Raw genomic sequence first — 22,111 nt, forward strand, 5'->3', positions numbered from 1 at the left:
GTAGCTTCCTTTCTAAGCACAGACACCCAACTATCTCTCCACCTACCCATCATGAAAAATGTAGAGAAAGGAACAAATTACAGTTCCTTAAACAAGCTTGGGTTTGACAAACTCCAGGCCAAGCCAGCCAGGGCCTTCAAGAGAGCCTTCCGTGAAGGGAGGCCAAGGCATCGATTTAGGGAGAGAGAGAACAGGCGACTGACGTCCATTCACATTTAAGAAAAGTGCGTTCTCCAAGGACCGCGCACATTTCTATGGAGCTGTAAGGTAACGGGAGCAAGTGATGTGCTTTAACTCCATGACAGGAGCAGTTAGAGAAGGGAAGGTATACAAGGTCTAATGGAACAGAAATAGGAGCTAGTGCACATATGCTTCACCAATTATAGCCTCACAAAAGTATCTTTTGTAGCACTGTACAGTTTGGAATATTCTTTCTCATACAAAAAGGGCTTAGAGTATGGAGTCCAGGCCAAATTCTGCCACTAAAACATTGGTTATCTCCGACCCATCGGCGAACATTTTTTTGTGACTTAAGTTTCCTTAATGAAACAGAGGGCGGTTGGGGCAGACCAGGCTCGAACCGCAGCCATTCTCTGTCTATCCAAAGCCAAGGGCAGCTCAGTATCAACCAGCTAGCAAGCGCCCCTTTCTCGTGGCTGCGGACGGGATGCCCATCACTCCTATTCCTTACTGGGATTCCCTGGGTGACCGGAAGAAGAAACGCGATTGTGGGACTGACCGTGCGCCGCACTTGCTTCAGGCGCGGGTCACTCCCGAGCCCCGGCAAGTGATGCATCCAGCACTGAGGCCGGAAAAGGTCCCGCGGACGCCCTGGGGCCGGCGCTGGGGAGGAGGGAGCGGAATGCGCCGGCCCCGTGACGTGGTCCAATGCCCGGCCGGCGCCGGCAGTTTCTCCCAACTGGCGGCCTGGCCCCCGCCGCCCGGGAGTCAGGGCCGCAGCCAGAGGAGGGGGCGGGCCCAGGACGTGGCCCAATGGGAGCGCGCGCCGGGCGGCGGGGGCGGGGCCGGGTGCGCGGCGCAGGGCCCGGCGGCGGAGGCTCCAATGAGCGCGCGCCGCGTCCGGGGCCGGCTGGTGCGCGAGACGCCGCCGAGAGGTTGGTGGCTAATGTAACAGTTTGCAAACCGAGGGGAGTTGTGAAGGGCGCAGGCTGTGGGGCGCGCTGCCGGCCTCGTGGGTACGTCCGCGCCGCGTTTGTCCCCGCGCCGGGGCCACAGGAGCGGAGGCAAGAGGTAGCGGCGGTGGGGATGGAGATGGGGCCGGCCACCCTTCCTAGGGGAGACAGCGTGCTAGCTCCGGGGGCTGGTCGGCAGCGGGAGTGAGGGCCGCACGGACGCCGGTGCGCTTGGCCACGCACTGTGGGCCCCGCAGCTCGGCCCTTAGGCCGGCCCCACGCGCCAGGGGTGGGCTGGGATCCGTTTCCGGGAGTGGGAGCCGCCGCCTTCGTCAGGTGAGGCTTAGGTGAACGCCGGGTACCCGATACCCTTCCCGTGAGGAACCTCACTGCTCCCGGCTCAGTGTCTGTGTGGACAACCGGGCTGGGGAAGGGGGAGTGGGCGGGACAACCCGCAGGGATGCCGAGGAGGAGACAGGCCCTTCTTCCATCCCAGCCACCCCCAACGTCATCACCTCTCAGTTCCCGTCCAGGCCCAGCCTGGCTTTCCCCACCAGCGGAGAAGCTCCAGGTGTGGGGAGTAGTTGAGCCCTGGGCGGGGAACCCTGGCCGCACCCCAGGTGTCTTGAGGACAGACTAAGTGTTACTGTGTGCCACTTACTGCCTGTGCAGTGGACGGAAGGCACTGGTCTCTTGTCCTGGTACCTTTTCTGTTTAGGGATGTGATGTAGCTGAGGACCCGTGCTGTTTCGCTTGGGCCTTTGTGTGGGCACTTTTGGGGATGATTAGAGAGTGGTTGGTTCTCATCAGGAGGGAGGGAAGGAAGTGTAGGCTGCTGTGCCCTGTGTGAGGATGGGGTAGGTATGAATCTTACCACTTCTCCATTCTGGGATGTGGTTCTTTCTCCTTCTCTAAGGGCATCCAGTTACAAGTGTTTTTTTCCTTCTCCCCCAGGGGCACAATGGCAGCCACAGTCAGGAGGCAGAGGCCGAGGAGGCTAGCCTGTTGGGCCGTGATAGCTGTGCTCTTGGCAGACCTGCTGGCACTGAGTGGTACGTACCCCAGCAGAAGGATTGAAAGAATACATGAGCGAGTGATACGTGGTGGGAAAGGGGGCATGAGGCTCCTACTCAGAAGTCTCTTGAATTGCTGTGCGCAGGCTTTCTTCTTTGCCTTTTTCTGTTTTAGTTTCTCCACCGAAAGTGGTATGCTTTGATTAGCGGGGCCTCAGGAAGGTAGGGAAAGGGGGCTAATTGATAAACCTTTTTCCTCCAGACACGCTGGCAGTGATGTCTGTGGACCTGGGCAGTGAATCCATGAAGGTGGCCATCGTCAAGCCTGGAGTGCCCATGGAAATTGTCTTGAACAAGTGAGGGTGGCCCCAGTGTCAAGGGTGGGCAATGAGGGAGTCTGGGCTCCAGGTGGGTGTGTGCTCTTCATAGACCCACAGCTGACTTTGGTGTCTGAGTGCGTGTGTGTGTGTGTGTGTGTGTGTTGAGGCTCCTGCATCCACACCTTGCTGCAGGCATCTGGGCCCAATGTCCCTTTTCCTTAGGGAATCCCGGAGGAAAACCCCAGTGACTGTGACCCTCAAAGAAAATGAAAGATTCTTTGGAGACAGTGCAGCGGGCATGGTAAGCTAGCAGCTCCCCTTCCCAGAGTGGTGGGCAGAGGAGAGGAGGTGGTAGACTCCAAAGTCTGTTTCCTTATCAATCTCTCATGTAAGAGATAGGTGATGGTGGGCTTGGCAGCCTAAGACTCTGCTCCTTCACCTCTTAGGCCATCAAGAATCCAAAGGCTACGCTACGTTACTTCCAGCACCTCCTGGGGAAACAGGCAGATAACCCCCACGTGGCCCTTTACCGGGCCCGTTTCCCGGAGCATGAGCTAAGCTTTGACCCACAGAGGCAGACTGTGCACTTCCAGATCAGCTCGTGAGTGTTCTGTTGGAGAAGGCGGGCTCAGCAGCCCTGCTGTGCTCGTTACTGCCCTGTGTTCATGATTGTTCTGCCTTAATGCCTGGCTGTCCTTGTCTCCACTTACCCTCTCTCCCCTCAGGCAGATGCAGTTCTCAGCAGAGGAGGTGCTAGGCATGGTTCTCAATTACTCCCGGTCCCTGGCTGAAGATTTTGCAGGTGAGTGGGCAAGTCAGCCAGTGGTGTCCAGGCTCCCCAGGATTTAAGGCAGTGATTCTCAAACAGGAACAGTTTAGCCTCTCAGGGAACATTTGGCAATGTCTGAAGACATATTTGGTTGCAACAACTGGGGCATCCAGTGGGCCAGGGCGATAGAGCAAGACCCTGTCTCCAAAAAAAAAACCAAAACCAAAACAATATCTGCCCCCAAATGTCAGTAGTGTCAAGATTGGAAACCCTCATCTAAGATATGGAGCTGGTGGGACCCTGTTCTGTTGTCCTCTGTAGAACAGCCCATCAAGGATGCAGTGATCACCGTGCCAGCCTTCTTTAACCAGGCTGAGCGCCGGGCTGTGCTGCAGGCTGCTCGCATGGCTGGCCTCAAAGTGCTGCAGCTCATCAATGATAACACTGCCACCGCCCTCAGCTATGGTGTCTTCCGCCGGAAAGATATCAACACCACTGCCCAGGTGAGCCAGGGAGGCCTCCTGACCAGACATACAGGCTGGCTGAGTCTGAGGATGGAGATTACGAGACCCATTTTGCATCTTGTTTGCATGGCTGGCCCTTGGAAAAATGCAGCGGCAGTCTCCTCTCAGCCCCTGTTGTAGCTATTCGGCTTTACATTGAGAGGCAGGCAGCCCCTTGGAGCCAGGCATGCCCCCTGCAGCTTGATAAGATTCCTGTGACAGTTGCTTTAATGTCTCTATAGAATATCATGTTCTATGACATGGGCTCAGGCAGCACCGTGTGTACCATCGTGACCTACCAGACCGTGAAGACTAAGGAAGCTGGGATGCAGCCACAGCTGCAGATCCGGGGAGTGGGGTAAGCAGGTGCTGGGAGGAGGGCTTCTCTTTAAGACCCTCGGCTCAGTGGTTTCTTCTTGGGGAGCGAATGCTTCACTCTCCTGCTCCCTGCAGGAATGCTCTCCTGGATGAAGCATCAGTCATCGCGGGGGACCACTCTCAAAGATTAAGGGAAAGCTGGAGAGAAGAGGACAGTTTGGGAAGATTGAAAGGCAGGGAACTTCTTGAACTTAAGGAAATCCACAAGGCTGCAGGCCATATGTAGGGTGTCAGATTCAATCTTTTTTGATCTCCTGTCATTTACAGTTTACTTAAATGACTTGTGATTGTTGTCTTAATTCTTGAACCCATCTTTTCCTGTCTGTCTTCACCATTACTATCCTTGTCCAAGCTACTGTTGTCTCTTACCTGCAGAAATAGCAAAGATCTCTCTATTGCTAGTGATGTCTGCTTTCAATTCTTTCTCCATATTGCAGCCAAAGGGTTCTTTTTAAAATGCCAATCTGATCATGACCTGTTTCTTTAAAAACCCTTCAGTGACTCCAAAACTTTCCCTGCACCTGTCTCAGCCCTGCCTCCCACAGCTTATCTCCAGCCCTGAGCCCTCTTGCTCTTTGAGTCCCGGCGATACTTGCCCTCCTTTGGAACTTGCTGTCCTCTTTCCCACCTCAGACTGTTAACAAGCACTGTTCCCTCTGTTCAGAACGCTCTTTCCTCTCCACCTAGTTAACTCCAGCTCATCCTTCAGGTTTCAGTTCAAGCATCATTTTTACAGGGAAGCTTCCCTGGACATCCCTCAATAGCTCAAATCTCCCATGCATGTATTCTACCAGCATTGTCTACCACACCTTTATAATTCACGGGGTGGGTATAAGTTCACATTTATATAGTTATTTAGCTTTTTGGCAGCAGGGACCCTGTCTGTCCCTACTTCCCCCAGCCACATTTGTGTTCCCAAAGACAAGAACATAACTGATGCTCAGTAAATACTGTTGAATGATTGGGTGGATGAACCGTCACCATGAGATGTCAGCTGTGCTGCGATGAGTTAAGGACAGAGTGTGTGTCCACACTTGGGGCATTGGGGTGAACAAGGTCCCCCAAAGCAGGAGAAAGGTGCCATGTGAGGATTAGAGTCAGGCTCCTGTGCAGATGTTGGGACCCTATGTGTACCTCACCTTTTTCTCTTCTCCCTTTTCTGAACAGGTTTGACCGCACCCTGGGAGGCCTAGAGATGGAGCTCCGGCTACGTGAGCACCTGGCTGGGCTTTTCAATGAGCAGCGCAAGGACCAGAGGGCAAAGGACGTGCGGGAGAACCCTCGTGCGATGGCCAAGCTGCTGCGTGAGGCCAATCGGCTCAAAACCATCCTGAGTGCCAACGCCGACCACATGGCACAGGTGCCCGCATGTGCTGGTTTGAGGGCAAGCTTGTCCCACCTAGAGGGTGGAGGACGCTGCTATCTATCAGCTGGGCTGCTTGTGCCTGACATGGCCAATTCCATTCTTCGTGTCCCTCTGCCATCCTCCCAAAGTCCTATTCCCTTGGTTTCTGTCCTGCCCACCCAGAGAGCAGGACCTGGGTGAGAACTCTCTGACACTCCTCTTCCTCCCCTAGATTGAGGGCCTGATGGACGACGTAGACTTCAAGGCAAAAGTGACTCGAGTGGAATTCGAGGAGTTGTGTGCAGACTTGTTTGAGCGGGTGCCTGGGCCGGTGCAGCAGGCCCTCCAGAGTGCCGAAATGAGTTTGGTGAGGGGGCAGGGGGAGGGGGTGCTGCCCGGTGGGGAACAGGGTAGGAGACATGCAGGACGTCAAAGAGTCGGTGCTGAGGAGGAGGGTTAACTGTGTGCTGTCCCACCCCTCGTTCTTACCTCCTCTGCAGGATGAGATTGAGCAGGTGATCCTGGTAGGTGGGGCCACTCGAGTCCCCAAAGTTCAGGAGGTGCTGCTGAAGGCCGTGGGCAAGTGAGTGTGGGGGTAGGGGCGTCAGGCCTAGTTCTGCCTGGGGCAGGGCTGCAGAGCTGAGGGGAGGGAGTCCAGGCTGGGTACTCCAGGGTGGGTGGTGCTGAAGCTTGGGACTTTCCTAGGGAGGAGCTAGGGAAGAACATCAACGCAGATGAAGCAGCCGCCATGGGGGCTGTATACCAGGCAGCTGCACTCAGCAAAGCCTTCAAGGTGAAGCCCTTTGTAGTCCGCGATGCAGTGGTCTACCCCATCCTGGTGAGTAAGCCTGACTGATCAGATGACAAGCTGCCTTTGCCTCTCCAAGTGGGATCTTCCCTTCTGCTTTAGCCCGTGCCTTTATCTTTCTGCTAAGAGATGTCCCCTGTCCCCCACCTGAGAGAGAGAACCAGAGAACCCCTGGTTCTCCAGTGTGCTTTCTCTCTGCCTGCGGTGCAGGTGGAGTTCACACGGGAGGTGGAGGAGCCTGAAGGGGTTCGCAGCCTGAAGCACAATAAACGTGTCCTCTTCTCCCGGATGGGGCCCTACCCTCAACGCAAAGTCATCACCTTTAACCGCTATAGCCATGATTTCAACTTCCACATCAACTATGGTGACCTGGGCTTCCTGGGGCCTGAGGATCTTCGGTGAGGCGGGTAGTGGGCAAGGTGGGAGCTCCAGGGGGAGGGGGAGGCGTGGTTGCCAGATAACCCAAGGGGTGAGGGAGGAAGTGGGGCCCACAGGGCTAAAACAGGGGAAGTGGGCTGCAGGGTTGGGGTTAGGTTGTAAGCAGCTTCTTTGAAGAATGCTTCTATCCTTCTGAGTGTGTCTTGGGGGAGGTGCCTGACATCTGTGCATCTGTGTAGTCTAGAGTTGGAGATGGGCTGGGTGGGTCTTCTTGAATTCCTCTTTCCTTCCCAACCAGGGTATTTGGCTCCCAAAATCTGACCACAGTGAAGCTAAAAGGTGTGGGTGAGAGCTTCAAGAAACATCCTGACTATGAGTCCAAGGGCATCAAGGCTCACTTCAACCTGGATGAGAGTGGTGTGCTCAGTCTAGACAGGGTGAGCACAAAAGGGGACCCCAGGTGCAGGGCAAGGGCCTAGGCCCTGCCAGCCTTTTCCAAAGCAAGTTCCATGTGATATTAGGAAATGATCACCAGAAAGGGTTTGGGAATCAGATAAATCTTGGCTCTAACCAGAGCTAAGCAGTGATCTGGTGTGGGCCACCTCATAGGGCATAAATGCTTATGGGCATTGTAAATTTCTTAGAGGGAATATAGAATGGCTGAGGAACCCATTTTTGAAGAACAGTTCTGGGGATTAGTGTGTTTTAGAATAAACTGTGGGAAGTGACAGCTCTGACTATTAGTGGGTGGAGAAGCGAAGAGCTCTGAGGGGAAGAGGGGCTAGGATCCTGTGCTCCGAGGGCTCACAGTCAAAGCAGGTGGGCGACCATCCATGAGTCCTTAGAAAAGTCAGGTGTGACCCGTCCAGCACAGCTGCGAGGCATGAGGTATGCAGGAGCAGACCCTACTTCGGTAGGGTGTTTGTGGAGAAAAGGTGGCTTAGCCTGTGTGTTTCTTCACTTTGAACCTGTTTTCAGGTGGAGTCTGTATTTGAGACACTGGTGGAGGACAGCCCAGAAGAGGAATCGACCCTTACCAGTAAGATGAGCACGTGCACGATGTGTGTCCTCGTGTGTGTGTGCAGTTTGGGCAGGTGGACAGGGCATTGCCCCTGGGTGGGGAGGCAGAGTCACTGCTATGGTCCCCTTTTGAGTCTCTGGGCTTTTTTCTCCCCTAGAACTTGGCAACACCATTTCCAGCCTCTTTGGAGGTGGTACCACACCAGAGGCCAAAGAGAACGGCACTGATACTGTCCAGGTGAGCCCAGGACGGAGCCAGAAGAGCATGGCGGAGGGCGTGTGGTGGCAGCAGGGACAGGGAGTGGGGGTGGGCCTCCCCCACCTCTCAGCCCATGCCAAGTTAGCCTTACGCTCCTCGGGCTCCTCTGGGCTCTGAGCGGTTCCCTGTGCCCGCGCTCCCAAGGCCCACTCCCCTCGTCTCCAGGTGCGCTCCCTATGTCCAGCTGGACTGTTGCAGTCCACACAGCCCGCTGACCGCTTCCATGCAGTTGTCACCTGTCTACCCCGAAGCTGTATCCTGGGCGGTGCACACCTTCAAAGCAGAGCCAGGGGCTCCACCATTGCCGAGGCCGGGCCTGATTGTCACGCGGGCCTGTGATTGCTTCCCAGGAGGAGGAAGAGAGCCCTGCAGAGGGGAGCAAGGACGAGCCTGCGGAGCAAGTGGAGCTCAAGGAGGAAGGCGAGGCCCCAGTGAAGGATACCTCTCAGCCCCCACCCCCTGAGCCTAAGGGGGACACGGCCCCTGAGGGAGAAAAGGCCCCAGAAGAAGAAAATGGGGACAAGGCTGAGGCCCAGGTGAGCTGTGGGCAGTAAGGCCATCGTGGAGCCAGAGGCTAAGGGAGCGGGCGCCTACTTCACTTCCTGCCCTGTGGCGAAGGTGGAAGGGCCGGAAGGGCTGAGGCTTTTCCTGACATTCCTGACTCTTCCCACCCAGAAGCCAAGTGAGAATGGGGCAGCAGGGCCTGAGGGCGTCCCTCCAGCCCCAGAGGAAGAAAAGAAGCAGAAGCCTGCCAGGAAGCAGAGAATGGTGGAGGAGATCAGCGTGGAGCTGGTGGTTCTGGACCTGCCTGACCTGCCGGAGGATGAGCTGGCTGTCTCGGTGCAGAAGTAAGTGAAGACAGCCAGTGTGTGCGCACACGTGTGTGTGTGTGTGTGTGTGTAGGGCGGCAGGCTGTGGGATGACCCCCTGGGACGGAGAGAGCTGTCTGATGGGGTCCATGTTCTAACCTGCCCTCGCTCTTCCCTGTCCCTCCTTTGTCCCACAGACTTCAGGACCTGACACACCGAGACCTGGAGAAGCAGGAACGGGAGAAAGCTGCCAACAGCTTGGAAGCGTTCATCTTTGAGACCCAGGTCAGCAGGCTGGGAGGCAGCACCCCCAGCCTGGGGCTTGTCTTTTGGGTCATCTGGCTCTGTGAGCCTTGTGCTCGGGCTCACTGCATGCATGCGCTTGTCTGTGCATCCCGCCCTAGGACAAGCTCTACCAGCCCGAGTACCAGGAAGTGTCCACCAAGGAACAGCGCGAGGAGATCTCTGGGAAACTCAGTGCCACGTCCACCTGGCTGGAGGATGAGGGTTTTGGGGCCACCACGGCGGTGAGGGGCTTCCCGGGACATGGCGGGTGGGATGGGAGCTCTCTCCTTCCTCTCCCAGGGTAAGAGAGAGAGCGGGGACACGAGCACACAGAGAGGGCTGCGGGGCTGACCCTGCTGTCATCCCTTCAACCCCTCTGCCCCATCCCCCTTCCACCAGATGTTGAAGGAGAAGCTGAGCGAGCTGAAGAAGCTGTGCCAGGGGCTGTTTTTTCGGATGGAAGAGCGCAAGAAGTGGCCCGAAAGGCTGTCTGCCCTCGATAATCTCCTCAACCATTCCAGCATGTTCCTCAAGTGAGCGGCGCCTGTGTCCTCTTTCTTTATTCAGTCTTGCCGAGAGCACTGACTCCCGTTCCCTGCACCCCAGGCTCCTTCCTCTGGGGCTGATTTTCTCCTCTTTGGCTTCCAGGGGGGCACGGCTCATCCCAGAGATGGACCAGATCTTCACTGAGGTGGAGATGACAACGCTGGAGAAAGTCATCAATGAGACCTGGGTAATCACCGTGTGGATACTGACCTGGATAGGTAGCGGGTGCCCTGTGCCATCCTAGGCTGTGCGGGAGAGGTGAAGATGGAGCCATGGCAGCCCCTGCCTCCTAGCGTAGCACCTAGTTGGGAAGGCAGTTGAGCCCACATTTGATTTGTCCCAAACAAGGGCCCTAGCCATGAGAGTCATGGGACCGGAGGAGCAACAGAGCCCATCCCTGTGCCAAGAGCGAACGCTGCTTTGGGATCTGGGGTTTGAGCTGGGTTCAGAAGATGGGCCAGGGTTTGGCTAGGTGAGATGGACTTGTCACGTGAAGCAGAAACTTCTTGGGATGTGTGGGGGCCTTTTTTGAGCCAGAACTCAGAAGTCTAGAGGCAAGAAAGGAACAATCAAGGGGTTTGTTCAGATGTAGTCACTGTGGAGTAGCAGGATGTAAGGCAGCAACGAGCAGCTTGGGTTGGGACTCCACCGTGGGAAACTGTGAATGCTCTCTGAGGAGTCTGCCCACCCCCCGGGCTGAGGCCAGGGGCGGCAGAGTGATTTGCAGTCTGAGCGGGAGCCTCAGGCTGGTTGAGGGAGTGATTCCATCTGGGACAGAGGTGTCTGCTCTCTTCACGGCTAGCTCGGAGCCTATCCTGGTCTCACCCACAGGCCTGGAAGAATGCGACTGTGGCTGAGCAGGCCAAGCTTCCCGCCACAGAGAAGCCCGTGTTGCTCTCAAAAGACATTGAGGCCAAGATGATGGCCCTGGACCGGGAGGTGCAGTATCTGCTCAATAAGGCCAAGTTTGCTAAGCCCCGGCCTAGGCCCAAGGACAAGAATGGGACCCGGGCAGAGCCTCCCCTCAATGCCAGTGCCAGTGACCAAGGGGAGAAGGTCATCCCGCCAGCAGGTGAGGCTGAGTGCCTGGCTCCAGGTTCTGCTGGGCAGGGAGAAGGCACCTTTCCCTCCTGGGGCTACATCTTACTCCTGGTTTCCTTCCAGGCCAGACTGAAGATGCAAAGCCCATTTCAGAACCCGAGAAAGCAGAGACGCGTGAGTTGGGGACACCGTGGTTGGGAACGTGGATGTTGCACTGGCCCGGGATAGGCAGACTGGCAGGCACGGCCCGTTTCTGGACAGCCCATGAGCTGAGGGTGTTTAAAAAAAATAGACAAATAAACCAAATGTGACCTATGTCATGAATTATTTACTTGCTGGCTCTTTACAGAAAAAGTTGGCCAGCCCCTCCCTTAGCTTCTTCCTTCTGCAAGGACTAACCCATTCCTTCCCCCACAGCAGGGTCTGAACCAGTGGACACTGAGCCTCTGGAGCTAGGCGGTCCCGGAGCAGGTGAGGGTGGGGCTGGGGCATGCTGGGAAGCCCGGCCGGGTCTCAGGGGAATTTCTGCAAAGAACTGGGCCAGTTGCCTCTGTTTCACCTGCTGTTACTTGCTTTGCTCTCCCCACGTCCCAACAGAACCTGAACAGAAAGAGCAGCCGGCAGGACAGAAGCGGCCTTCGAAGAACGATGAACTATAACCTCCACCTCCCATTTCCCATTCATCTCCACCCCCTTCTCCCACCACCGCTATTTATTAAACATCCAGGGTAGGGAGAGGGGGTGGTCCTGCCCTCAGGGGCTCGAGTCCTTTTCTCTCACCTGTGATTGGAGGTGTGGGGAAGGGAAGGAAGGGACAGCTCTCACTGGTTCCTTCCGAAGTAGTTCTGTGGTTAAAAACTGAAATTGTTCTCTTGCCCAGTCCCACCCCCTGGTTCCCTGCCCATCTAGGCCCTAAATTTGGGGAAAATCACTATTATGTCTTAATCCTTTGCCTGTGGGTAGGCGAGAGAATGGCTGTCAGTGGTTGACTGAGACCCGGGGGTGGGAAGGATGTCCTGGGATACTGCGGAGTCCTCGCTTTTCTCCGGTCACCCTTTTTCCCCTCCTTTCCTCTTCCACCGTGAGAGCAACGTCCCATTCAGGCCAGTGTCCGCAGGGCCTCAGTTGCTAGGTTTGGTTTCTGGGTGCCTATCTATGTTCTTTTCCCCCTCCATGGTCTTCTCTTTCCCTAAACACCCTCACCCACCCACCCAATCCCATCTGGCTCCTCTTCCCATGGTTGCCTTGGCTTCCTGGTGTGAGTTGGGCAGCTCTCTGCCTCTTGCCCAAAGCCCTTCCATCTGGACTGGCTGAAGTCAATGTAGAAGTATTCTCACCTGTGTATACAACCCCTAGTGGCCAGAATGGGCAGGAACAAAGTGAAGAAGGGAATCTGCCACCTTTCCAGTGAATGCCATGTGTGAGAGCCCTGGAGCTCCCACCTGTGGGCTGTCAGGCCCAGGAAGGCCACCGGGAATGGTGGGTGCGGGATGCCAGCATCCTGCAGGCTCTGTCAAAATCTGCATCTTCCAGTAGCCTGGCAGCCCCCTCCTATCTCCTGCTGTCCTGCCTTTCCCAGACAGAGCTTTCTCACATCCCCTGCCCCCCTGGGCTGACCAAAATGTGCTTTCTACTGTGAGCCTCTATCCCAAGACCCTGGGGGAAGGAGAGACCACCACGGTGTGAATGTAAAAATGCCACCTCTTTTTGAGGCAGGCCTTGTGGGTAAAGAACCTAGGTTAGGGCTGGCCTTCCATTGCTCTGCTCGGATGGGGGGTGGACCCCTACCCACCATGCCGGTGTCCAGGGAGCCCGTCCTCCAGTGTTCCATCTGTAGCAGGAGCTAGGGCTGCCGCCCCAGCTCCAGGACAAGAGCAAACCTAGTTGTGTCAGTCATTTTGTCTTTTCTCTCTCTCTTTTTTTCTTTTTTTTTTTTTTTGCCACATTGGCAGAGATGGGACCTAAGGGTCCCACCCCCACCCTCTCCACCCCCATGTATGTTTGAGTTCTTTTATTAGCAGTTGAAGCTGGTTGGACAGGTTTGAGTCAAATTGTACTTTGCTCCATTGTTAATTGAGAAACTGTTTCAATAAAATATTCTTTTCTACAGTTTGGGTGCTGTGATTTTATTTTTTTAGAGATGGGGTCTCGCTTTATTGTCCAGGCTGGTCTGAAACTCCTGACCTCAAGCAATCCTCCCACCTCAGCCTCCCAAAGTGCCTGTATTACAGGCATGAGCCACCACGCCTGGTCGTGTACTGTGATTTTTTTTAAATGTGTTTATCTCCCGAACATAACTAATGTTCAGGAAATAATATTTAGTAAAGGAAATTTGGAAGATAGAAGTTTGAATAGTATAACTACCTATACTATTACAGCCAAAAGACTATTAATATTTAGTTGAGGTTTGTATATGTAATTTTTTTCAGGGAAACAATATCTTGGTATTATTTTTGCTTTAACATCATGTGGATGCCTATGTTCCAGGCATTTTTAAGTAACATCAGTTTTAAAGTAGCAACCCTGTTTTACAAATAAATCAGCGGTTCATAGGAATTAAGGAATTGGTCCAAGGAGTGAGAGTGTTAGGTGCTTCAGCTAGGATTTGAACTTCGTTGTTCAAATCGCATTAGCCCCTGCTCTTTCCACACTCTGCCACAGGAATGTGTCGATAAAGATTCGCTGTTTGTAGCACAGTTTGAGTTGCTCATCAGCTAGGATGGAGCCATATTTTACCAAAGGAGGATCTCTCTCTTGTCATTAATCATGTACATGTCTAAGCAACTGAATATAAATGTAATGACCACGAAGATTTTTTTCTTCTCTGAAAGTTGAACAGGTCAGACAAGTTTTGAACATGGAAGTGAAAAAAAGTTCTTAGAGCAGTTTTATTATTTATTTATTTATTTTTTGAGACGGAGTCTCGCTCTGTTGCCCGGGCTAGAGTGAGTACCCTGCCGTCAGCCTAGCTCACAGCAACCTCAAACTCCTGGGCTCAAGCAATCCTTCTGCCTCAGCCTCCCGAGTAGCTGGGACTACAGGCATGTGCCACCATGCCCGGCTAATTTTTTCTATATGTATTTTTAGTTGGCCAGATAATTTCTTTCTATTTTTAGTAGAGACAGGATCTCAATCTTGCTCAGGCTGGTCTCAAACTCCTGACCTCGAGTGATCCACCTGCCTCGGCCTCCCAGAGTGCTAGGATTACAGGCGTGAGCCACTGCACCCGGCCTTAGAGCAGTTTTAGATTCACAGAATTGAGCAGAAGTTACAAAAGTTCCCATCTGCTTCCTGCCCCCATGTACTCAGCATCCCTCAGAGTGGTACACATTGGTTACAATCAATGAACCTATACTTCATTATTATCCAAATCAGGGTGGGGAACCTGTGGCCTTCTGGATCCTTGAGTGGAGCCTTTTTTTTTTTTTACACAGAGTCTTGCTCTGTTGCCCGGGCTAGAGTGCCATGGTGTTAGCCTAGCTCACAAGAAGCTCAAACTCCTGGGCTCAAGCGATCCTCCTGCCTCAGCCTCCCCAGTAGCTGGGACTATGGGCATGCGCCACCATGCCCAGCTAATTTTTTCTATATATTTTTAGTTGTCCAGCTAATTTCTTTCTATTTTTAGTAGAGACGGGGTCTCACTCTTGCTCAGGCTCATCTTGAACTCCTGACCTCGAGCGATCCTCCTGCCTCAGCCTCCCAGAGTGCTAGGATTACAGGCGTGAGCCACCACGCCCGGCCATTGAGTGTAGCCTTTTGACTGAATCCAAATTTTACAGAACAAATCCTTTTAATAAAGGGACTTGTTCTGCGAAGTTTGAATTCAGTTGAGGGGCCACACTTGGGGATCTGGAGGGTCATATGTGGCCCTGAGGCTGCAAGTTCCCCACACCTAATAAAGGTACCACTCTGGTGCAGTGTTGATCGTGGAGAACGCTGTGGGTGTATGGAGGCAGGAGGTAAATGGGAGCTCTGTACTTTCCACCCCATTTTGCTGTGAACCTCAAACTGCTCTTTTAAAAAGTCTACTTTAATCAAACACCATACCAAAACTTAGGGGATTCAGTGACAGCAGTACTCAGAGGGAAATTTACAGTAGTAAATGCCTACGTTTAAAAAGAAATACTAATATACACCTTAAGGAACTAGAAAAAAGAAGAGCAAACTAAACCTAAATGTAGCAGAAGGAAGGAAATTAAGATTAAGATTAAAGTGGAGATAAATGAAACAGAAAAAAGGAAAAAAAATTAGTTCCTTGAAAATATCAATAAAATTGACAAATCTTTTACTAGATTGATTAAAATAAAAAAGAGAGAAGGTGTAAATTACTAAAATCAGAAATGAAAGAAGGGACATCATTATCGACTTTACAAAAACAAAAAGGATTATAAGAGAATACTATGAATAACTGTATGCCAACAAATTGGATAATCTAGATGAAATAGACAAATTTCCTAGAAACACAGAAACTACCAAAACTGCTCAAGAAAAAATAGAAAATCTGAATAGACCTATAAGAAACAAAGAGATTGAAGCAGTAATCAAAACGTCCCAACAACAGAAACCCAGGACCAGAAGGCTTCACTGATGAATTCTACCAAATATTTGAAGAATTAACACTGATCCTTCTCAAATTCTTCCTAAAATTGAACTGGAGTAAAATGCTTCCTAACTCGTTCTATAAGGCAAACATTACTCTGATACCAAAGCAGACAAAGATAAGAAAACTATAGACCAGTATTGGTTATGAATAAAAAAGCAAAAATCTTCAACAAAATACTAGCAAACCAAATTCAGCAGCCTATTAGAGGATACGATGACCAAGTGAGACTTATCCCTGGGATGCAAGGGTGGTTTAATATATGAAAATCAATGCTGGCTGGGCGTGGTGGCTCACGCCTGTAATCCTAGCACTCTGGGAGGCCGAGGTGGGCGGATCGTTTGAGCTCAGGAGTTCGAGACCAGCCTGAGCAAGAGCGAGACCCCATCTCTACTAAAAAATAGAAAGAAATTATATGGACAGCTAAAAATATATAGAGAAAAAATTAGCCGGGCATGGTGGTGCATGCCTGTAGTCCCAGCTACTCGGGAGGCTGAGACAGGAGGATCACTTGAGCCCGGGAGTTTGAGGTTGCTGTGAGCTAGGCTGACGCCACGGCACTCACTCTAGCCTGGGCAACAGAGTGAGACTCTGTCTCAAAAAAAAAAAAAAAAAAAAAAGAAAAGAAAATCAATGTAATACACCACATTAATAGGCTCAAGGAAAAAAGGCACATGATCATCTCAAGTAATGCAGAAAAAGCATTTGACAAAACCTAACACTCTTTCATGATCAAAAAAAAAATCAATAAACTGGGAATAGAAGGAAATGTCTTCAACATGGTAAAAGGTCGTATATGAAAAAGCCACAGCTAACATCATACTCAATAGTGAAAGACTGAAAGCTTTTCCTCTAAGATCAGAAATAAGACAGGAATGTCTGATTTTGCTGCTTCTATTCAACACAGTACTGGAAGTTCTAGCCATAGCCATTGGGCAAGAAAAAGAAATAAAGGCATTCAAAATGGAAAAGAATAAGTAAAACTATCTTTGTTCACTGATGATTGGATCTTATATGTAAAAACCCCAAAGAATCCACAAAAAAACTGTTAGAACTAATAAAGGAATTCAGCAAAGCTGCAGGATAGAAAATTAACACACAAAAATCAGTTGTATTTCTGTGCAGTAGCAATGAACAAACCAAATAGGAAATTAAGAAAATTCCATTTACAATAGCATCAAAAAGAATAAAATACTTAGAAAAAATTAACTGTGGAGGCACAAGACTTGTGCACTGAAAACTACAAAATGTTGCTGAAAAAAGTTAAAGAAGACCTAAATAAATGGGAAGACATCCCACATTCATGGATTGGAAGACTTAATATTGCTAAAATGACAGTATTGGCCAGGTATAGTAGCTCATGTCTGTAATCCCAGCACTTTGGTAGGCGTCTCTACAAATAATAATAATAATAATAATAATAATAGTTAGGCAGGCACTGGTGGCATGCACCTGTAATCTCAGCTACTCAGGAGGCTGAAGCAGGAGGATGGCTTGAGCCCAGAAATTTAAGGTAGCAGTGAGCTATGCTTGTGCCACTGCATTCCAGCCTGAGTGACAGAATGAGACCCTGTCTCAAATAAAATAAAATAAAATGACATACTTCCCAAATTGATCTGGAGATTCAATGCAGTACCAATCAAAATTCCAGCAGGCTTCTTTGCAGAAATTGATAATCTGATCCTGAAATTTGTATTGAAATTCAAGGGACCCCAAATAGACAAAATGGTCTTGAAAAAGAACAAAGTTGGAGGACTCACACATCCCAATTTCAAAACTTACTATAAACCTATAGTAGTCAAAGCAGTGTGGTACTGACATACAAATATTCATATAAACCAATGGAAAGGAATTGAGAGCCCAGAAATAAAGCTTCACATACAGGGTCAATTGATTTTCAATAAGGGTGCAAAGTCATTCAATAGGGAAAGAACACTCTTCAGTAAACAGTGCTGGGAAAACAGGATATCCACGTGCAAAAGAATGAAACTGGGCCCTTACCTTACATCATATACAAAAATTAACTCAAAACTAATCAAAGACCTAAGTTTAAGAGCTACAACCATAAAACTCTTAAAAGAAAACATAGGGGAATTTGGATTTGGAAATGGTTTCATAAATGTGACACTGAAAGCATGTGATTAAAAAAAAATAGATGGCTGGGCATGGTGGCTCACACCTATAATCCTAGCACTCTGGGAGGCCGAGTCGGGAGGATCTTTTGAGGCCAGGAGTTCGAGACCAGTCTGAGCAAGAGTGAGACTCCGTGTGTACGAAAAATAGAAAAATTAGCTGGGCATGGTAGCTTGTGCCTGTAGTCCCAGCTACTCGGGAGGCTGAGGCAGGAGGATCGCTTGAGCCCAGGAGTTTAAAGTTACAGTGAGCTATGATGACACCACTGCACTCTAGCGTGGGAGACAGAGAAAGACCCTGTCTCAGACAATTTAAGGCTGGCCTGGGATGGGTCACGCCTATAATTCTGGCACTCTGGGAGGCTGAGTCAGGAGGATCACTTGAGGTCAGGAAGTCGAGACCAGCCGGAGCAAAAGCGAGACCCCGTCTCTACTAAAAATAGAAAAATTAGCCACGGTGGCACGCGCCTGTAGTCCCAGCTATTCGAGAGGCTGAGGCAGGAGGATCGTTGAGCTCAGGAGTTTGAGGTTGCTGTGAGTTTGAGGCTGACGCCACGGCACTTTAACCCAGGCAACAGAGTGAGACTCCGTCTCAAAAAAAAAAAAAAAAAAAAAGTAGATTAGTATTTGCCAAGGGTAGGGCGAAGGATAGGGAGTAATTGCTAGTGAGCATGAGGTTTCTTCTGGGGGCCAAGAAAATGTTCTCAGACTAGATGGTGGTGATGGTTGCACATTCTTGGGAATGTACTAAAAAACCACTTAAGTATACACTTATATTTATTCATTCTTTTTTTCTTTTTTTTTTTTTGGAGACAGAGTTTCACTCTGTCACCCCAGGTAGAGTGGCATCATCGTAGCTCACTGCAATCTTAAACTCCTGGGCTCAAGCGATCCTCCTGCCTCAGTCTCCCGAGTAGCTGGGACTACAGGTGTGCACTATGACGCCCGGCTAATTTTTCTATTTTTAGTAGAGATGGAATCTCGCTCTTGCTCAGGCTGGTCTTGAACTCCCGAACTCCTTAGCTCAAGCAATCCTCCCACCTCAGCCTCCCAGAGTGCTAAGCATACACTTTTAAATGGTGAATTTTATAGGATATGAGTATCTCAGATTTTTAAAATACATACACAATGTTCTTATTTTTAAAATGTGTTCTGTTTTTAGTTATAGTCATATTATAAATAGGGACACCAATATATGTAATGTTTCGGGGCAGAGTAGTGATTTCTTTCCATTTTTTTCTTGATCAGTATTTTCAGAACATCTATTTGTAAATTTTTCCGAGTCTGACATTGATACACTGCATTGTTTGTTTGTATTTCATTAACTCCTGCTCTTTGCATTTCTATGGATTTTCTTTTGGACTTTCTTTGGATTTATCCTCTTTTTAAAAAATTCTTAAATTGGACACTTAGCTACTAATTTCACCCACCTTTCTAATATAAACATGTAAGTCGAGCTGGCACAGTGGGGCATGCCTGTTGTCCCCGCTACTTGGGAAGCAGAGGCAGGAGGATCACTTGAGTCCAGGAGTTCAAATCTAGCCTGAGCAATATAGCAAAACCCTGTTCTCTTTTTAAAAAAACAAAACAAAGCACATGTAAGTCTATAATTTTTCCTTCAGGTATCCTGTTACTGTAGCCCACAAGACTTTTTGTTTATATGTGTTTTGTTTTGTTTTGTTTTGTTTTTAGAGAACAGGTCTCACTTTGTCACCCAGGCTGGAGTGCAGTGGTGCAATCATAGCTCACAGCAACCTCAAGCACCTTGGCTCGAGTGATCCACCTGCCTCAGCCTCCTGAGTAGTGGGGACTACAGGTGTATGCCACCATGCCTGGCTAATTCTTCAATGTTTTGTAGATATGGGGTCTCGCTATGTTGCCCAGGCTGGGCTTGAACTCCTGGCCTCAAGTGATCCTGCCACCTTGGCCTCCCAGAGTGCTGAGATTACAGGCGTGAGCCACCATGCCTGGCCTCCACAAGTTTTTAATACACATTATCTATGATTTCTTCTTCTATCGACAGATTATTTCAGAGTACGATTTTATTTTATTTCTTTTGAACAGATAATAAATTCAAAATTATAAAGGTACTTAAGGATGTGGGAAAAATCTTTCTTATACTTCCTCTCCCATCTCCCAGCTATCCAGTTCCCTTCTCTGGAGTAGCAGTGTGAGCAGTTTTTTGTTTGAATGTCAAGAGATTGTGTTTTATTTTTGTTAACCATACTAAGAGTCTTTGTTTTGTTTATTTTTGTTAAGCGAATTTAAGCCAAATTTACCTTTATTATTATTACATTTATAGGCTGTTAGATTTGTTTCACCAGTCTTTTTTTTAAAACCATATCCTACTTTCCATTCTCTAAACTGATTTTTTTTTAAAAATTTGCTGCTTATTTAAAAGGCACACATTCTGTTTTTATTATTCTGATGGTCACTCTTTAATTATTAAGACCCATACTTACGTTTATGTTTTCTATCAATTCCTCAAGCTTTTCAAAATTGATATTATCCCCCTCAACAAGGTAAATTCCTTAGTCTTAATTCTTCTAGTTACCGCTCCCATGTTGATATCATTTGTAATTTTCTTTCTGCATTATTATTGTATTAGGTTTGTATTATTGTATTATTGCATTAGAGATACAGAATTAGTAGGATGTGTATATATGTAGAGAGAGAAAGAGAGCAATTTATTATAAGGGGTCGGCTCACATGATTATGGAGGCTGGCTAGTCCACAATCTGCAGTGTGGGCTGGCAGGCTTGAGACCCAGGAGGGCCCACGGTACTGGTGAGGTCTGAAAGCATCTGCTGGAGAATCCCCTCTTCCTTGGTCTCTTGATCATCCTTTTGCTCCTCTCAGGCCTTCAACTGATTGGACAAGGCCCACCCACAGTATGGAGGGCCATCTGCTTTACCCCACATTCACCAGCTTAAATGTTAATCTCATTGAAAAACATCCTCCACGTTGACATGTAAAGTTAACCATCACAATTATGAATATAGCTTTTTAGGGGAGCTCTTGTTTTTTTAGACAAAAGTGAACTTAGTTACTTCCCAATCTTTCCTATATGTGTGTGAGCTAGTAAGTTCAAATTTTCAGTTATTGTACTTTTCAGTTCCAGAAAACCTCAGTGGGTCTCTTCTCTAGTTTACCATTGCCTACTGGTCATTTGGTTTCTTGGCCATACTAACCGCATGTACATTAAAAGCTGTGTTTAAGGCTGGGCGTGGTGGCTCATGCCAGTAATCCTAGCACTCTGGGAGGCCGAGGAGGGAGGATCATTTGAGCTCAGGAGTTTGAGACCAGCCTGAGCAAGAGCGAGACCCCATCTCTACTAAAAAAAAAATAGAAAAAAATTAGCTGGACAACTAAAAATATATATAGAAAAAATTAGCCAGGCATGGTGGCACATGCCTGTAGTCCCAACTACTTGGGAGGCTGAGGCAGAAGGATTGCTTGAGCCCAGGAGTTTGAGGTTGCTGTGAGCTAGGCTGATGCCACGGCACTCTAGCCTGGGTAACAGTGAGACTCAGTCTCAAAAAAAAAAAAAAAAAAAAAAAAATGCTATGTTTGAGAATTCCATTATCCTGATGCTCTTTGGGTGTATTTCTATTTGGTACATTTTTCTTGACGGTAAAATTTAATTCTTGTCTTTTCCCACGCCTGTTGGTTTATTTAGTTTTGAGTGGCAAGTATTGTGTATAAAGAATTGTGAGATAATTTGAGGATTTGGATGATGTTATCTTTCTTCAGAGAGAGAGAAATTCCGTTTGCTTACCGCAGGCAGTGAGGGGAGGGGAAGATCATCTCAATCCAGGGATCTCAGAACCATTTCGCCTTCTTAAAAATTTTTGAGGATTCCGAAGAGCCATTGTTTATTTTTCACATTATAAGATTAATATTAATATTAAGAGAAATATTTTTAAAATTTACTTATTTAAATTAAAATTTAAATATATAGTTATTAAATGTAAATTAAATCATTAAATTAAAATCAAATTATTAAATTCACATTTTAAAGTAATATTAATAAACTCACTACTACATGTCAGTGTAAACACACTTTTATGAAAAAATAATTATATTTTAAATATTTGTGAGAATGGTGGCTTTGTTTTACACTTTTGCAAACATCTCTGATGTCTAGCTTAAAAGAAGACAGTTGCATTTTCATATCTCCTTCTGCATTCAAGCTGTTGCATATGCTCTTCTGGCTAAAGTATATGAAGAACTTTCAGCCTCACACAGATATGTAGTTGGAAAAAGGAGTAGTTAGTTTAATAAACTTTTCAGATATTTATGACTATTCTTTTTTGATACTATACTAAACTACACAAGTAGGAGTTTCTTAAAGATTAGTTGCAGCCTGGCAACATATCAAGACCTTGTCTCTACAAAAAAAAAAAAAGAAAGAAAAGTAGCTGGCTGTGGTGGTATACACTTACAGTCTCAGCTTCTTGGAAGGCTGAGGCAGGAGGATTGCTTGAGCCCCAGGAGTTTGGGGTTGCAGTGAGCTACGATGATGCCTCTGCACTCTAGCCCGGGCAACAGAGCGAGACCCTGTCCCAAAAAAAAAAAAAAAAAAAGATTAGTTGATAAGTTGCAATGTGGAATCTGAAACTAACTCAATGAACTTTTAATATTCTGTTAAGTTACAATCTATTGGTGTATCTTGCACTTTGAGTGAATATGTAGGGGAGGAAAGGGGTGATACCTTTTCTCACTCCTGATAAAGATCACGGCTGACACTCCTGTAACAAAAAACAGGTTAA

At 48.8% G+C, this 22,111-nt stretch overlaps 1 protein-coding gene across 4 annotated transcripts; it reads left to right on the plus strand.

Moving 5' to 3' along the window:
* Positions 1–1,047: 1,047 nt before the first annotated feature.
* On the plus strand, positions 1,048–12,694 carry HYOU1 (hypoxia up-regulated 1). 4 transcript variants are annotated; one of them, XM_069470799.1, is made up of 26 exons: positions 1,048–1,115; positions 2,088–2,185; positions 2,409–2,502; positions 2,689–2,767; positions 2,913–3,067; positions 3,192–3,268; positions 3,557–3,738; positions 3,981–4,096; positions 5,284–5,476; positions 5,694–5,828; positions 5,962–6,044; positions 6,167–6,299; positions 6,480–6,667; positions 6,946–7,084; positions 7,626–7,686; positions 7,826–7,905; positions 8,277–8,462; positions 8,602–8,774; positions 8,933–9,020; positions 9,140–9,262; positions 9,420–9,553; positions 9,669–9,753; positions 10,398–10,638; positions 10,731–10,781; positions 11,025–11,078; positions 11,205–12,694. In XM_069470799.1, the coding sequence occupies exons 2-26, from the start codon at positions 2,095–2,097 to the stop codon at positions 11,264–11,266; spliced, it is 3,003 nt and encodes a 1,000-aa protein (XP_069326900.1). In that variant the 5' UTR covers positions 1,048–1,115; positions 2,088–2,094; the 3' UTR covers positions 11,267–12,694. The 4 variants fall into 4 exon arrangements, with proteins under 4 accessions (XP_069326900.1, XP_069326899.1, XP_069326898.1 ...); XM_069470798.1 differs by lacking the exon at positions 1,048–1,115 and adding an exon at positions 1,122–1,251; XM_069470797.1 differs by lacking the exon at positions 1,048–1,115 and adding an exon at positions 1,122–1,196.
* The last annotated feature ends 9,417 nt before the right edge of the window (positions 12,695–22,111 follow it).

This window comes from Eulemur rufifrons, chromosome 6 (genome assembly GCF_041146395.1).
Source record: "Eulemur rufifrons isolate Redbay chromosome 6, OSU_ERuf_1, whole genome shotgun sequence".
NCBI lineage: Eukaryota > Metazoa > Chordata > Mammalia > Primates > Lemuridae > Eulemur > Eulemur rufifrons.

Excerpts from the sequence above, each read along its gene's own strand:
- HYOU1 (XM_069470799.1), top strand. The coding sequence starts at position 2,095 with ATGGCAGCCACAGTCAGGAGGCAGAGGCCGAGGAGGCTAGCCTGTTGG. Across the intron at positions 8,463-8,601 it reads GGGACAAGGCTGAGGCCCAG|AAGCCAAGTGAGAATGGGGC; the intron begins GTGAGCTGTGGG and ends CTTCCCACCCAG. Across the intron at positions 11,079-11,204 it reads GCTAGGCGGTCCCGGAGCAG|AACCTGAACAGAAAGAGCAG; the intron begins GTGAGGGTGGGG and ends ACGTCCCAACAG.